The sequence below is a fragment of the Microcaecilia unicolor genome, chromosome 11, assembly GCF_901765095.1.
Source record: "Microcaecilia unicolor chromosome 11, aMicUni1.1, whole genome shotgun sequence".
Lineage (NCBI taxonomy): Eukaryota > Metazoa > Chordata > Amphibia > Gymnophiona > Siphonopidae > Microcaecilia > Microcaecilia unicolor.
The window spans coordinates 99,782,038-99,798,407 of NC_044041.1; the positions used below are offsets into that span (position 1 = coordinate 99,782,038).

Genomic DNA, 16,370 nt, shown 5'->3' on the forward strand with positions numbered 1-16,370 from the left:
CAGATAGTACACTATCCAGCTTATAATCGAACGAGAAAAACGCACAAGTTCCGACCTAAATCGGGAGATGGACGTTTATCTCACAAAAACGAATAAAGCGGTATAATCGAAAGCCGATTTTTGGGCGTTTTCAACTGCACTCCGTCGCGGATGCGGACAAAGTTTATGGGGGCGTGTCAGAGGTGTGGCGAAGGCGGAACTGGGGCGTGGTTATCTGCCGAACAGAGATGGGCGCATTTCAGCGATAATGGAAAAAAAGTATGCGTTTTTAGCTAGAATTTAGGACACTTTTCCTGGACCCTGTTTTTTCACGAATAAGGCCCCAAAAAGTGCCCTAAATGACCAGATGACCACTGGAGGGAATCGGGGATGACCTCCCCTGACTCCCCAGTGGTCATAAACCCCCTCCCACCACAAAAAATGATGTTTCACAACTTTTTATTTTGACCCTCAAATGTCATACCCACCTCCCTGGCAGCAGTATGCAGGTCCCTGGAGCAGTTGTTAGGGGGTGCAGTGGACTTCAGGCAGGTGGACCCAGGCCCATCCCCCCCCTACCTGTTACAATTGTGCTGCTTAATGCTTAGTCGTCCAACCCCCCCCCCGAACCCACTGTACCCACATGTAGGTGCCCCCCTTCACTCCTTAGGGCTATAGTAATGGTGTAGACTTGTGGGCAGTGGGTTTTGAGGGGGATTTGGGGGGCTCTACACACAAGGGAAGGGTGCTATGCACCTGGGAGCTCTTTTACCTTTTGTTCTGTTTTTGTAAAAGTGCCCCCTAGGGTGCCTGGTTGGTGTCCTGGCATGTTAGGGGGACCAGTGCACTACGACTCCTGGCCCCTCCCACGAACAAATGCCTTGGATTTATTCGTTTGTGAGCTGGGCGATTTCATTGTCCATTATCGCTGAAAAGCAAAAACGCCCAGCTCACAACTTGGCGAATAAAACATGGACGTCTAATTTTTTCGAAAATACGCTTGGGTCCGCCCCTTCACGGACCCGTTCTCGGAGATAAACGCCCATGGAGATAGGCGTTTCTGTTCGATTATGCCCCTCTATGTAAATATTAAGTGAAAGGTACGTAGGAGTTGTTAGGTGGAGGTATAAAATGCCCCTGCAAAGATAGGATATATCATTTGAAAAAGTAACTCCCTAATCATGCTCTTGCTTTCCTACATTAGGGTACCTTGATCCACACCTCAATTGACCATTCTTGGTGTGTTTAGTTGTTGAGTCTGTAAATCCTCCATGTGCCCTTCTTAAGAGAAGGTTTCTTTAGGTTTATTCTACCTTGATGACACACTTTGATTTTCATGGGGAGTCCTCTAAAACTCAGGTCATTTACACGTATGGGTTAGCCATTATTGACAATGCTCTGTATATCTTTAAGCTGTCGGTGCAGGTATTATACTCATGACTATTCAAATCAAGGTATGATGAATGTCCTTTGATGAGAATTGCAGGTGATGGCTACATAGCTTTTCTTTAAGAAACAACTGCAAATGTTTTGTTCCTATGGTAACAACGTGGAAGAGAGATACCTCAGCTCTAGAAGGCGAGTGACAGGGTTTGATGACAAATTTGGGGGGAGGAGGTTCTGTTGCAGTTAAATATATGATTGTTTTTTATGTTTTATAATGTTGTAAACCACCTTGAATGAATTATATTGGCAAGTAAATAAGGATTTATAAATAAATAAAATACTGAAGTGTAATTGTTCCCACGGAGGTTATCTGCCATTGAGCAAGCTCAGCAAAATGATGGTGGCCACCCACTGGTAGAGCTGCTTGCTGTTGGACCCACAGAAGTTCAATTTCTTTTTCCAAGTTATCTGAGGCAGCAGTGATGGTGCTGGGAGGAGGTAAGCACAGCACACACAACACTTACCTCCAGCAGTACTGCCATACTGCCTCTCAATTTCAGTCTTTAACTCTTCCCACAGCAACCAGAAAGCAGGTAAAGTCTCACACAGCAATCAGCTTAAGTTTCATGCAGCAAGACTTTGCCTATGTGGCCAGCAGCCCAATTTGAAGTGCTTAAAAAACCTTTACCTGCTTCCTAGTTGCTTTGGAGAGGGCTAAAGACCAGAATCGGGAGGCAGCAAAGAAGCACTGCTGGAGGTAAGTGTTGTGTGTGTTGTGCTTACCTCCTCCCAGCTCCCAGACTCACAAACGTTTAGAGGCCCAAGAGTGAAGAGGCAGGGAGTATTTCTTAAACCATTCACTTGCATCCCCAGCCTTACAATCTCGCTGCAGACCCACCTCAGACAGTGCCTCTTGTGGTAACACCTCAGAAGCTTTTCTCAAACCACACCCACCTCATGCCCTCACTGTGCATCCAACAGCCCTCTCCTTGGGCCCTTACATACCCAAGTCCACCACTGCCACAGACATCCAACATTGGCATGCCTAACCTACACACACTCTCACACACAGCACCCCCACTGTGCCCTGACACACAAAAGCCCATATTCCCACACCTCAGTCATCTCATTAACAGGTTCACACCCCCTACACACTCCTACTGTGTTAGATATTCCCTATATGTACTGTGTTAGATACTCCCCACATGTACCCTCCCTGCTGAACATACCAAATCCTTGTCTTGCACATGCTCCTACCCCCAATATCCACCCCTACACCCTGTACCCCAGTTACCCATCAGTTTCCACAGAACTTCAACAACCCTCCCACCACCTGGAGCTCTGAAAGGGATATAGCTCCCCGTCCCCTCCTCCGGTCCCCACTATTTTGGGAAAGAGGGTGTTCTAGAGCTCATCTTACTTTTTCCGCCTGGGGCCCATCAGTCCTAGCTACACCACTGGCATCCACACATTTGCAGAGGCAGGTACAGAAGAAAGGATAAAATACCAGAGAAGATGTTAGCTAGAGCAGTATAGTAAGTGCAAATAAAGAATAAAGGATGGGATTTATATCTGCTGTTTTACAGAGTCAAGCATCAAGTAGAATACCTGGGGCTTAGAGAAAACATCAGAGTTCGCAGAGCGGGATTTGCATACCGAAGGGTCTTCATTAAGTTTCTACAAAGGTATGGTAAGACAATTGTATAATCTGTCAGTTTGCTTTCATCAAGCATGCAGTCTGCTGATGTGTAGCCTTCTGGAATAAAAACATAGAAACCTAGAAAAATGAAGTTACATAAAGACCATATAGCCTATCCTTGCCATCTACTATCCCTTCTTCTCCCTTAGAGATCCTACGTACTTGTCCCAAGTTTCCTGAATTCAGATACGGTTTTCTTCTCCATCATCTCCACTGGGATACTGTTCTACAAATTCACCACCCTTTCTATGAAGAAGTAGCCAGTAGCCTAATGGTTAGTGCAGTGGCCTGAGGTTTAATTCCTATTGCAGCTTCTTGTGACTCTGCGTAAGTCACTTAGGGGCTCTTTTACTAAGACGTGTATGTGTCTATGTGCACCCAACGCACGCCAAAATGGAGTTACCGCCCGACTACCGCATGACTCTTGCGGTAATTTCATTTTTGGTGTGCGTCCAATACATGCGTCTGAAAAATATTTTTTATTTTCAGTCACGCGTAACGGACGTGCGCCAAGTGTTGCATTTGGCATGCGTAGGTCATTACCATCCAGATTCTTTACCGCTAGGTCAATGGCTGGCAGTAAGGTCTCAGACCCAAAATGGACACGCGGCAATTTTGATTTTGCTGCACGTCCATTTTCGGCAAAAAAAGGCCTTTTTTACAGGCACGCTAAAAAGTGGATCAGCGCGTGCCCAGAACCCATGCCTACACTACCGCAAGCCATTTTTCAGCACACCTTAGTAAAAGGACACCTTAACTCTCCATTGCCCCAGGTACAAAATAAGAATCTATCTATAACATATAAACTGCTTTGATTGTAACCACAGAAAGGTGATATCTCAAATCCCTTTCCCTTTTATTTTCTCAGGTTACTTCTGAGTCTATCCCCTTTCATCTTCATTCTATACCCTCTCCTCTTCTAGAGCTTCTTTTCAATTGTAAGAGACTTGCCTCCTGTGCATTTATGCCAGGTAGGTATTTAAACAACTCTATCATAACTCTCCTCTCCCACCTTTCTTCCAAAGTACACATATTGAGATCTTTAAGTCTATCCCAATATGCTTTATGACAAAGACCACTGGCCATTTTAGTAGCTGCCCTCTGGACCAACTCCATCCTGTTTATATCTTTTTGAAGGTGCAGTCTCCAGAATTATATGCAATATTCTAAATGGGGTCTCACCTAGGGTTACCATATAGCTCCAGAAAAAGGAGGACGGATTGAGCCAGCCGGGTTTTACTTCCATTGCTTTCCATTGAAAGCAATGGACATAAAACCCGGCTGGCCCAATTACTTCCATTGAAAGCAATGGAAGTAAAACCCGGCTGGCTCAATCCATCCTCCTTTTTCTGGAGCCATATGGTAACCCTAGTCTCACCAGAGTCTTATACAGAGCAGGAAGTATGGTCGAAGTATGCAGAAAACCACAGAAGCACCAAGAGCCTTAGGAAAATGGGACACGATTCTTTATTAGCAACTGTAGATATTCCAAGATAGATCTGACACGGGCCGTGTTTCGGCGCCTAGCGCCTGCATCAGGGGTCTGGTGTTTTTCAAGACTGAAACTTCTTTCCTATCAAGTTTGATAACAATCCATATAGATTCAAAGCAAGTTGTGCTCGATGTGACAGGAAAGGCGAGTTTAGTTTGATCTCTGAAGTAAACACGAAGGGACTCGCCTTTCCAGTCTCATTGAGCACAACTTGCTTTGAATCTATACGGATTGTTATCAAACTTAATAGGAAAGAAGTTTCGGTCTTGAAAAACACCAGACCCCTGATGCAGGTGCTAGGCACTGAAACACGGCCCGTGTCGAGTCTATCTTGGAATATCTACAGTTACTACTACTACTACTACTACTACTATTTAGCATTTCTATAGCGCTACAAGGCATACGCAGCGCTGTACAAACATAGAAGAAAGACAGTCCCTGCTCAAAGAGCTTACAATCTAATAGACAAAAAATAAATAAAGTAAGCAAATCAAATCAATTAATGTGAACGGGAAGGAAGAGAGGAGGGGGTAGGTGGAGGCGAGTGGTTACAAGTGGTTATGAGTCAAAAGCAATGTCAAAGAGGTGGGTTTTCAGTCTAGATTTAAAGGTGGCCAAGGATGGGGCAAGACGTAGGGGCTCAGGAAGTTTATTCCAGGCGTAGGGTGCAGCGAGACAGAAGGCGCGAAGTCTGGAGTTGGCAGTAGTGGAGAAGGGAACAGATAAGAAGGATTTATCCATGGAGCGGAGTGCACGGGAAGGGGTGTAGGGAAGGACGAGTGTGGAGAGATACTGGGGAGCAGCAGAGTGAGTACATTTATAGGTTAGTAGAAGAAGTTTGAACAGGATGCGAAAACGGATAGGGAGCCAGTGAAGGGTCTTGAGGAGAGGGGTAGTATGAGTAAAGCGACCCTGGCGGAAGATGAGACGGGCAGCAGAGTTTTGAACTGACTGGAGAGGGGAGAGGTGACTAAGTGGGAGGCCAGCAAGAAGCAGATTGCAGTAGTCTAAACGAGAGGTGACAAGGGTGTGGATGAGGGTTTTGGTAGAGTGCTCGGAAAGAAAGGGGCGGATTTTACGGATGTTGTAAAGAAAGAAACGACAGGTCTTGGCGGTCTGCTGGATATGAGCAGAGAAGGAGAGAGAAGAGTCAAAGATGACCCCAAGGTTTCGAGCTGAGGAGACAGGGAGAATGAGAGAGCCATCAACAGAAATAGAAAATGGGGGGAGCGGGGAGGTGGGTTTGGGGGGGAAAATGAGAAGCTCGGTTTTGGTCATATTTAATTTCAGGTGGCGTTGAGACATCCAGGCAGCAATGTCAGACAAGCACGCTGAAACTTTGGTTTGGATGCAAGGTGAGATATCAGGGGTAGAAAGGTAGATTTGGGAGTCATCAGCATAGAGGTGGTAGGAAAAGCCATGGGATGAGATTAATGAACCAAGGGAAGAAGTGTAGATAGAAAAGAGGAGGGGACCAAGAACAGAACCCTGGGGTACGCCGACAGGCAGAGGGATAGAAGTAGAAGAGGATCCACCAGAGTGAACACTAAAGGTGCGGAGGGAGAGGTAGGAAGAGAACCAGGAAAGGACAGAGCCCTGGAATCCAAGTGAGGACAGGGTATCGAGAAGTATGCTGTGATCGACAGTGTCAAAAGCAGCGGAAAGATCAAGAAGAATGAGGATGGAATATTGACCTCTGGATTTAGCCAGTAATAGGTCATTGGAGACTTTAGTAAGCGCAGTTTCGGTTGAGTGGAGAGGGCGAAAACCAGATTGTAATGGGTCAAGAATAGCATGTGAGGAGAGAAAATCAAGGCAGCGGCGGTGAACAGCACGCTCAAGTAATTTGGAGAGAAAAGGAAGGAGGGAGATGGGTCGGTAATTAGAGGGACAAGTAGGGTCAAGTGAAGGCTTCTTAAGGAGAGGTGTGACCACAGCATGTTTAAAGGCAGCAGGGACAGTCGCAGTGGAAAGTGAGAGGTTGAGAATGTGACAGATAAAAGGAATAAGAGTAGGAGAGATGGCATTAAGAAGGTGGGTGGGAATGGGATCAGAGGAACAGGTGGTACATTTTGAGGAAGAAAGGAGAAGTGTAGTTTCCTCAATAGTAACTTCAGGAAAGGAGGAAAGGGAATGAGGGGAAGGAGAGAGAGGGGAACGGACTAGTGGAGGGAGAGCTGGTGAGGTAGAGAAAGCAAGGTTTATCTTTTGAACCTTGTTGTGAAAGAATTCAGCAAGGGTCTGAGGAGATAGTGAAGGGGGAGTTGGGGGAGGGGGCACCTTGAGGAGAGAGTTCAATGTGGTGAAGAGAAGTCGAGGATTAGAGCCAAGAGAGTTGGTCAGTTGGATATAATAATCCTGTTTGGCACGTAAAAGAGCAGATTGGAAGGAGGTCAGCATGAACTTAAAGTGTAAGAAATCAGCAAGGGCCCGAGATTTCCGCCAGAGGCGTTCGGCGGAGCGGGTACAGGAACGTAGGTAGCGGATATTAGAAGTCAGCCAAGGTTGGGGTTTTGTACGCCTACAGTTGCTAATAAAGAATCGTGTCCCATTTTCCTAAGGCTCTTGGTGCTTCTGTGGTTTTCTGCATACTTCGACCATTTGCTAAGGTGCTCTCTTAAGTGGGTTCTCATAAGGAGAAATTGTTCTAAAACAGAAAGAGGGAGATAAGAAAAGGGAGCCCCATGCCCAGTTCCAATGGCAGAGGAGGAGGGGGAAAAAAACAAACTCAAAGGTAAAGGGAAAAAAAACCCTACGTATAATTCAAAAGAAATCCAAGGAGTAGAGGTGGACCAAGAAATCTTCGCAGCCAAATACAAATTGCAGTAATCTTTATTCAGCACCACAGGTGTACAAGATAGGGCTGTGTTTCGACGGGACAAACCCGTCTGCTTACAGAGTCATACACTTCTGTGGTATTCATCTGCACCTACCTTACTTGAAGTATGCTAAAGCCACTGTGTAGTAGTTAATTCTGACAGGACGCCATAAAGCCCGCCAAAAAAAACTCCTCTGGTCTTAACTTCTGGGACTGGCGTAAGAAGCACTAATGGCGCTGCAGAGAGCAGGGTCCTGAGTGTCTACCATGGTAGTTTATTAGTGCAGGCCTGGCGGAGGTGCACGGGAGGGAGGGAGCGAGACTGTGCTGCAGGGCCGCAGTGGATGGGAGGGAAGAGAGAGAGAGTACATAAGTACATTATTGCCATACTGGGAAAGACCAAAGGTCCATCGAGCCCAGCATCCTGTTTCCAACAGTGGCCAATCCAGGTCACAAATACCTGGCAAGATCCCAAAAAAGTACAAAACGTTTTATACTGCTTATCCCAGAAACAGTGGATTTTCCCCAAGTCCATTTAATAATGGTCTATGGACTTTTGCTTTAGGAAGCTGTCCAAACCTTTTTAAAACTCCGCTAAGCTAACCGCCTTTACCACATTCTCTGGCAATGAATTCCAGAGTTTAATTACATGTTGAGTGAAGAAAGATTTCTCCGATTCGTTTTAAATTTACTACATTGTAGCTTCATCGCATGCTAGTATTTTTGGAAAGCGTAAACAGATGCTTCACATCTACCCATTCAACTCCACTCATTATTTTATAGACCTCTATCATATCTCCCTTCAGCCGCCTCCTCTCCAAGCTGAAGAGCCCTAGCCGCCCCAGCCCCTCCCCATAGGGAAGTCGTACCATCCCCTTTATCATTCTTGTCACCCTTCTCTGCACCTTTTCTAATTCCACTATATCTTTTTTGAGATGTGGCGACCAGAATTGAACACAATATTCGAGGTGCGGTCACACCATGGAGCGATACAAAGGCATTATAACATCCTCATTTTTGTTTTCCATGCCTTTCCTAATAATACCTAACATTCTATTTGCTTTCTTAGCCGCAGCAGCACACTGAGCAGAAGGTTTCAACGTATCATCAGCAACGACACCTAGATCCCTTTCTTGATCCGTGACTCCTAACGTGGAACCTTGCATGACGTAGAAAGGGATCTAGGTGTCATCGTTGATGATACATTGAAACCTTCTGCTCAGTGTGCTGCTGTGGCTAAGAAAGCAAATAGAATGTTAGGTATTATTAGAGAGATTAGACAAGACTGGATGGGTGGGGAAGGAGAGAAAGGGAGTGACAGAGACAGATGGGATGATACAGGATAAAAAGGGGCAAGACAGAGGCTAAGGGCAGGGGAAAAGAGAAATTGGGCAAGACTGGATAGGTGGGGAGGAAGAGAGATGGAGTAGTACTGGATAAGGGAGGGGAAGAGACAGAGGCTTTGGGCTGGGGAGAGAAATTGGGCAAGACTGGATAGGTGGGGACATAGGAGTCAACTTTGCAAAATGATTGGGGATGCTAAACCCAATAGAAATTACCCATCCCTGGACACAAAGGGTTTGCTCAATATTGGGGGTCCTCAAGCACCCACAACATCCACAGAGCTGGAACAGATCAGTGTTGGAGTTAGTTATAGTAGAAGAGCTGAAGAAGACAGAAGAAGAGAAAAAAATGACACATCGACAGGAGTAGAGAGCGGCATAGGAACAGAAATCTAACCCATCCCTGCTGGAATCTAACCCATCCCCGCCCATCCCAGCTGGAATCTAACCCGTCCCCACAAGTAATCAAATCCGTCCCCACCTGTACCCATTACCTTTGGACAATAACCTGTGTCACACATCCCAGAAAAACAGAAAAAAGCACCTCAGTGCTCATTAAATATATAAGCCGGCAGTATATATACTGCCCAGCTGGGATGGGAGGCATCCCGCCCCACCCAAAGCCTTTTCTCATTATAAAATTATTACTACTACTACTATTTAGCATTTCTATAGCGCTACAAGGCGTACGCAGCGCTGCACAAACATAGAAGAAAGACAGTCCCTGCTCAAAGAGCTTACAATCTAATAGACAAAAAATAAAGTAAGCAAATCAAATCAATTAATGTGTACAGGAAAATAAAAAGTAAAGTAAGCAAATCAAATCAATTAATATGTACAGGAAGGAGGAGGGTAGGTGGAGGCGAGTGGTTACAAGTGGTTACGAGTCAAAAGCAATGTTAAAGAGGTGGGCTTTCAGTCTACATTTAAAGGTGGCCAAGGACGGGGCAAGACGTAGGGGCTCAGGAAGTTTATTCCAGGCATAGGGTGCAGCGAGACAGAAGGCACGAAGTCTGGAGTTGGCAGTAGTGGAGAAGGGAATAGATAAGAAGGATTTATCCATGGAGCGGAGTGCACGGGAAGGGGTATAGGGAAGGACGAGTGTGGAGAGATACTGGGGAGCAGCAGAGTGAGTACATTTATAGGTTAGTAGAAGAAGTTTGAATAGGATGCGAAAACGGATAGGGAGCCAGTGAAGCGACTTGAGGAGAGGGGTAGTATGAGTAAAGCGACCCTAGTGGAAGACGAGACGGGCAGCAGAGTTTTGAACTGATTGGAGAGGAGAGAGGTGACTAAGTAGGAGGCCAGCAAGAAGCAGATTGCAGTAGTCTAAACGAGAGGTGTCAAGGGTGTGGATGAGGGTTTTGGTAGAGTGCTCGGAAAGAAAGGGGCGGATTTTATGGATGTTGTAAAGAAAGAAATGACAGGTCTTGGCGATCTGCTGGATATGAGCAGAGATGGAGAGAGAAAAGAGTCAAAGATGACCCCAAGGTTTCGAGCTGAGGAGACAGGGAGAATGAGAGAGCCATCAACAGAAATAGAAAATGGAGGGAGTGGGGAGGTGGGTTTGGGGGAAAAATGAGAAGTTCGGTTTTGGTCATGTTTAATTTCAGGTGGTGCTGAGACATCCAGACAGCAATGTCAGACAAGCACGCTGAAACTTTGGTTTGGATGCAAGGTGAGATATCAGGGGTAGAAAGGTAGATTTGGGAGTCATCAGCATAGAGATGGTAGGAAAAGCCATGGGATGAGATTAATGAACCAAGGGAAGAAGTGTAGATAGAAAAGAGGAGGGGACCAAGAACAGAACCCTGAGGTACGCCGACAGGCAGAGGGATAGAAGTAGAAGAGGATCCACCAGAGTGAACACTGAAGGTGCGGAGGGAGAGGTAGGAAGAGAACCAGGAAAGGACAGAGCCCTGGAATCCAAGTGAGGACAGGGTATTGAGGAGTATGATGTGATCGCCAGTGTCAAAAGCAGCGGAAAGATCAAGAAGAACGAGGATGGAATACAGACCTCTAGATTTAGCCAGTAATAGGTCATTGGAGACTTTAGTAAAATGAAATCCTGCCACTTTGTACTAACAAACAACCTGTCAAGATTTGCAGTTGATCATTTATTTCAAACAATGAAAGCCAAAAAAAAAGGGGGAAATAATGTTACAAACCTTGAATCCCCACCTTCAAGTTTTCAACTAAAATATGCTAGTGCATGTAAAAAATAGGAAGCAAGGAGGTTCAAAGTCAATCAGTGCACACAAGCATTCCAACTTAGCCAATCACTACTTCTTGGCTTAAAATTGTAATTCCTTTATCCTTGCCCTGAGAAGACTGCTGTGGTTGTGGAAATCTGCTCTGATACTGAACCCTTCCTTCACCACTTCCCTCACCAGCAAAAGTGAGACAGAGTCCTCATGTGCACACCAGTGGATCTTCCAGACTCTGGAAGGTTCGCTGGCACTACTAAGTCAGGTGACCTCTGGATGCTGCTGAATCGTGTAGAATGGATAGAGGCATCAACCTGGGCCTGGAGGAAGGAGCAGAGAAGGTATCTCAGTGCGCCTGTGCTGAATCAAACAAGGAGGAGGACGAGGAGGCAGTGCCGCACAACTTGAGTGGCTCAACCCTCGTATAACTTGGTGGTAGGTGAGGGTGAGAGTGAGACTGGCAATGGGATATACTTCCACAGGAACCCTTCAGGAACTGCTTCTGTCCCCGCGGGAGTCCTATAAACCTAGATGTGATTCCCGCAGCAGTCCTGAGGCCCTAAAGGAGATTCCCACGAACCCCGTTCCCCTGCAAGTCTCTAGACAGGAGAGTTAAAAGAAGACAGGAAAGCAGTATCCAGAGACTAGGACCAACACAATTAGAAAAATTAAATGGCCACAGCAAAAGTAGAAAAAAGAATTTTATTTTTAATTTAGGATGAAGTAATGCGGTAGCCTTGTTATTCCACTTTAAAAGTTAATAAATATAAATAAAAGGAAAAAACAAAAAATAAAGTTACAGCTTTATATTGGACTATATACATCTTTTTTACTAACTTTTGGAGACCAAACCCTACTTATTCAGGTCAGGGCAGTATACTGCTAGAAAAATATGCTTGTCCTAACTTATGGAAGGAGGTTTTCACCTCCAAAAACTAGTCAAAAAATATAATAAGCTAGTCCAATAAAATTTGATCACTTATTTGCTGTTTGTGTTGTATTTGTTAATTTTTTATGTAGCAATTGGAATATGTAAGTTTTTGAAATTTACATCTGATCTCTTTCCCCCGCTAGTATGACTTTATAAAAGGGGAGGGTTTATATTTTGCACTATACAAAGGGACGTGTCACTGTTTCTGTTTCTTTGGTTTTGCACTGTATACAAAGTATGGCTTCTTGGAAGTTCAGTTTAATTTTTATCTACATATTCCTATTTTTAGTTTGTGGTTACTTATTCTATACTTCATGAGGGGCTACCTCTCTGTTTATGTGTTAAAAAGCCGGGCATTCTGTTAGCATCAAGTGTCTGTGTAGGACTGATCTGTATTAATCCAGCTGGTTTTGTTTTCCAATAGGTATATTAATGTTTTCTGCCCACTGGAATGCTCAGGTGGTGTTTTCTTTTTTTTTTTTTTTTTTCTAGGAAGGAAGGACCCTCATGGAAGTTTGCTTGTAAACAAACTAGATTTTGTGGTCCAACTTGTTAAGAATACTTTTTTCTTTGTAGTACTTTATTACTTTTACATGATTTTTTTTTTTTTTTTGCATAAGACTACTTTTACTTCAATACTTTTCAAGCCGGTACTTTTTACTTAAGTACTTTTAAAAAGTAACGACCCCATCTCTGACAATGACATAGGTTGAACAACTAGGAACGAGTAGAGGCTGATCAAAGGACGAATCACCACAGAAGATGTTGCTTGTAAACATTTTATTCAAAGCACCAGTAGGAGGACCCAACACTGGCGTGTTTTAGCAGGAGAAATTGCCTGCCTCAGGGGTCAGAGCAATACAAACTAGGGTTCAAAGTAAATAACCTAATACTATGGTAAACAAAACTCTAGTGAAACAATTTAAAGATGATCGTGCTTTAACGATATTAAGGAGAAAAGCCCTCAGAAACCATCGGCATGCAGCCGTAGGTTTTAAGCAATGTTATGACTTTTTTCGTTAATAACTATCGCTTAGGTTCTGTCATGGGGCATAAAAACTCCCTAAAGTGTTGGAGTATATTTTTACTCTTCTATACAACTTGTAATTTACTATGGTCAATATATTTCAAATAGCCAGCATCAAACAGCATGAAAAGGCACTTAGCTTTGTGCTGCTTTAAAAAGCACTCTCCACTTGGAGAGAAATATATTGACCAATAGTAAATTCCAAGTTGTATAGAAGAGTAAAAATATATTCCAACACTTTAGGGAGTTTTTATGCCCTATGATAGAACCTAAGCGATAGTTGTTAACGAAAAAGTCATAACATCGCTTAAAACCTATGGCTGCATGCCGATGGGTACTGAAAAGAGTAAAGCCATTCCTCCCCCAAAAAACTTTCCGTAATCTGGTACAATCCACAGTGCTCACCCACGCTGACTACTGCAACAGCATCTTCATTGGTTGCAAAGCCCAAATACTGAAAAAACTCCAAACCGCCCAAAACATGGCAGCCAGACTCATTTTTGGTAAATCTCGATTTGAAAGCGCAACACCATCCGTGAAAAACTCCACTGGCTCCCTATCAAAGAACGAATAAATTTCAAAGTCCACACACTGATCCACAAGATCCTCCACGGAGAATCTCCAAGCTACATGACCAATCTAATCGACCTTCCAGCCAGGAACGGGTTCAAATCTTCTCAAACATATCTTAATCTTCACCTTCCTAATTGCAAAGGTCTCAAATACAAAACCTATTACGCATCCAACTTCTCCGTTATAGGTAGCCAACTCTGGAACGCCATACCAACATACATTCGAACAACCAACGAACACCTACCCTTCCGAAAACTGCTGAAAACCTACCTCTTCAAACAAGCCTATCCAAACGACCCAACTTAATTTATGAACCTAATCCACACCACTAACACCATCCATATTTCAATTCTTCCCCCCACACCTCTTCCTTTTGTCCTACTCTATACAACTGTGTTATCTCTGTGATACTTTTACCCATATGTTGTAAGCCGCACTGAACCTGCTATCGAGAGGGAAAGAGCGGGGTATAAATGCTACAAATAAATAAATAAATAACATCGCTTAAAACCTACAGCTGCATGCTGATGGTTTCTGAGGGCTTTTCTCCTTAATATCGTTAAAGCACGATCATCTTTAAATTGTTTCACTGGAGTTTTGTTTACCATAGTATTAGTCACAGCAATACCCTCTATAGACAAGAGTAGCGAATAAACGCTGATGCAGGAATATTTCTAAGATACGACAAGATCCTTCAAAAACGGGACACAGTTCCTTTAATAAAACAATCTTCCAACGGGCCGTATTTTGGTGCACAGCGCATGTGTCAGGGGTCAAATGAGTTCTGATGTAAAATAAATGCCGTGTGCAACAACAAACCTTCCTCCTTATGAAATAAAAAGAATTCCATACACTTAATAAAGTGATCGCTTGGCACATTAGGAACAAAAACGTTGACTTGTGACGTAGGCTCTGTGCATGGAAACACAGCGGGCCACTATAATACCTCTGCCATTTGGCTGGCACCCCAGGCAGGTAGTCATCTTAGCCAGCCCTTGCAACAACCTGTGTCAAAGAATGAGTACTGCACAAATAGATTTACTTGAGGGGCCACCAGTGGCGTAGCAAGGGGGGGCGGGAGGGGCGGTCTGCCCCGGGTGTCAGCTCAGGGGGGGTGCTCCCTGCCAGCTCCCCCCCTCGGCGAGTCGACACACCCCCGACCACCTCCCACACCCTACCTTTAAAAAGAATATCGGGAGGCGAGGCGCAGCGCCTCGCACCTGCCATGCACGTAAAAGAAATGTGGACCGTCGGGTCTTCCCTTGCTATATCTGTCCCGCCCTTTGCTGACGCAACTTCCTATTTCCGCAAGGGCGGGACAGAGAGCGAGAGAAGGCCCGACGGTCCACATTTCTTTTACGTGCAGGGGAGGCGCTGCGCCTCGCCTACCGATATTCTTTTAAAGGTAGGGTGCGGGAGCAGGTTGGGGGGGAGGGGGGTGTCATCGTGCTGCACCCGGGGGGGGGGTGCAACGGCGAACTGCCCCGGGTGGCAGCCCCCCCTGCTATGCCACTGGGGGCCACCACCTCTAATCTTCTGGGGGTTAAAAGGCTATACAAATTAACCTGGTTCTCAGATCAAATGTATACAGATAGGACCCAACTCTATAAATCAATTTTGCACACAATGGGGTTTTCACATCTCAAAGCATACTAGACGTGAAATTTTAATTAAATCTCCTCTTCATATTCCATTAATTGCTCTAAATATGAATAACCACTGCAGCTTTTAAGCATGATGAAGTGAAATGGACGCAGTCTACTCTTGTTGCAACATTTCCATCCTCTCGGATCAACTTTAAGTAGCTCTGTCTTGTTTTCAAGTCCCGTCTTCCTTCTGCTCCCCAATATCTCTCCTCACCCATTACACACCCTCTTGTTCTCTTCACTGTTTATCTGGTAATCTTCTCTCACTTTTAGTACTACATCCTGATTGTGTTTCCCCTCCCCTTTTGTCTCTCAGACCCCACCACATTTGTATTTAGAGTTGTAAACCACATAGTCGCTTTCATAGAAAAATTACAGTATAGCAAGTACAGAGAATAAATAAATAAAATTTCCATCTTTTCTCTTAACTTTAGAAGGAGCAAACAACGACAAAAAAAAATTCCATAATGGCTGAAAAATAATCACATGAGCATACATTTGGATGGGGTACAACATTCAAATACTCTCCACTTTTTAAAATTTTCAAAATCTAGACATTCTAAAGCATTTTTCCCATTTTGGATCAATAGGGGGTAGGGGTAGGAATGAAAGCTTTACATTTTACCAATTTTTAGCCTCAACTCTACAATGCATTTATATACAGTGGTGGAAATAAGTATTTGATCCCTTGCTGATTTTGTAAGTTTGCCCACTGACAAAGACATGAGCAGCCCATAATTGAAGGGTAGGTTATTGGTAACAGTGAGAGATAGCACATCACAAATTAAATCCGGAAAATCACATTGTGGAAAGTATATGAATTTATTTGCATTCTGCAGAGGGAAATAAGTATTTAATCCCTCTGGCAAACAAGACCTAATACTTGGTGGCAAAACCCTTGTTGGCAAGCACAGCGGTCAGACGTCTTCTGTAGTTGATGATGAGGTTTGCACACATGTCAGGAGGAATTTTGGTCCACTCCTCTTTGCAGATCATCTCTAAATCATTAAGAGTTCTGGGCTGTCGCTTGGCAACTCGCAGCTTCAGCTCCCTCCATAAGTTTTCAATGGGATTAAGGTCTGGTGACTGGCTAGGCCACTCCATGACCCTAATGTGCTTCTTCCTGAGCCACTCCTTTGTTGCCTTGGCTGTATGTTTTGGGTCATTGTCGTGCTGGAAGACCCAGCCACGACCCATTTTTAAGGCCCTGGCGGAGGGAAGGAGGTTGTCACTCAGAATTGTACGGTACATGGCCCCATCCATTCTCCC

At 44.5% G+C, this 16,370-nt stretch overlaps 1 protein-coding gene across 1 annotated transcript in view; it reads left to right on the forward strand.

Moving 5' to 3' along the window:
• The window catches only part of LOC115480543 (unconventional myosin-If-like), a 173,776-nt gene that overhangs the window by 100,365 nt on the left and 57,041 nt on the right, over nt 1–16,370 (forward strand). The window contains exon 18 of the mRNA XM_030219298.1: nt 2,952–3,050. Within this exon, the coding sequence (XP_030075158.1) occupies nt 2,952–3,050 (99 nt within the window). The remainder of the gene's footprint in view (nt 1–2,951; nt 3,051–16,370) is intronic.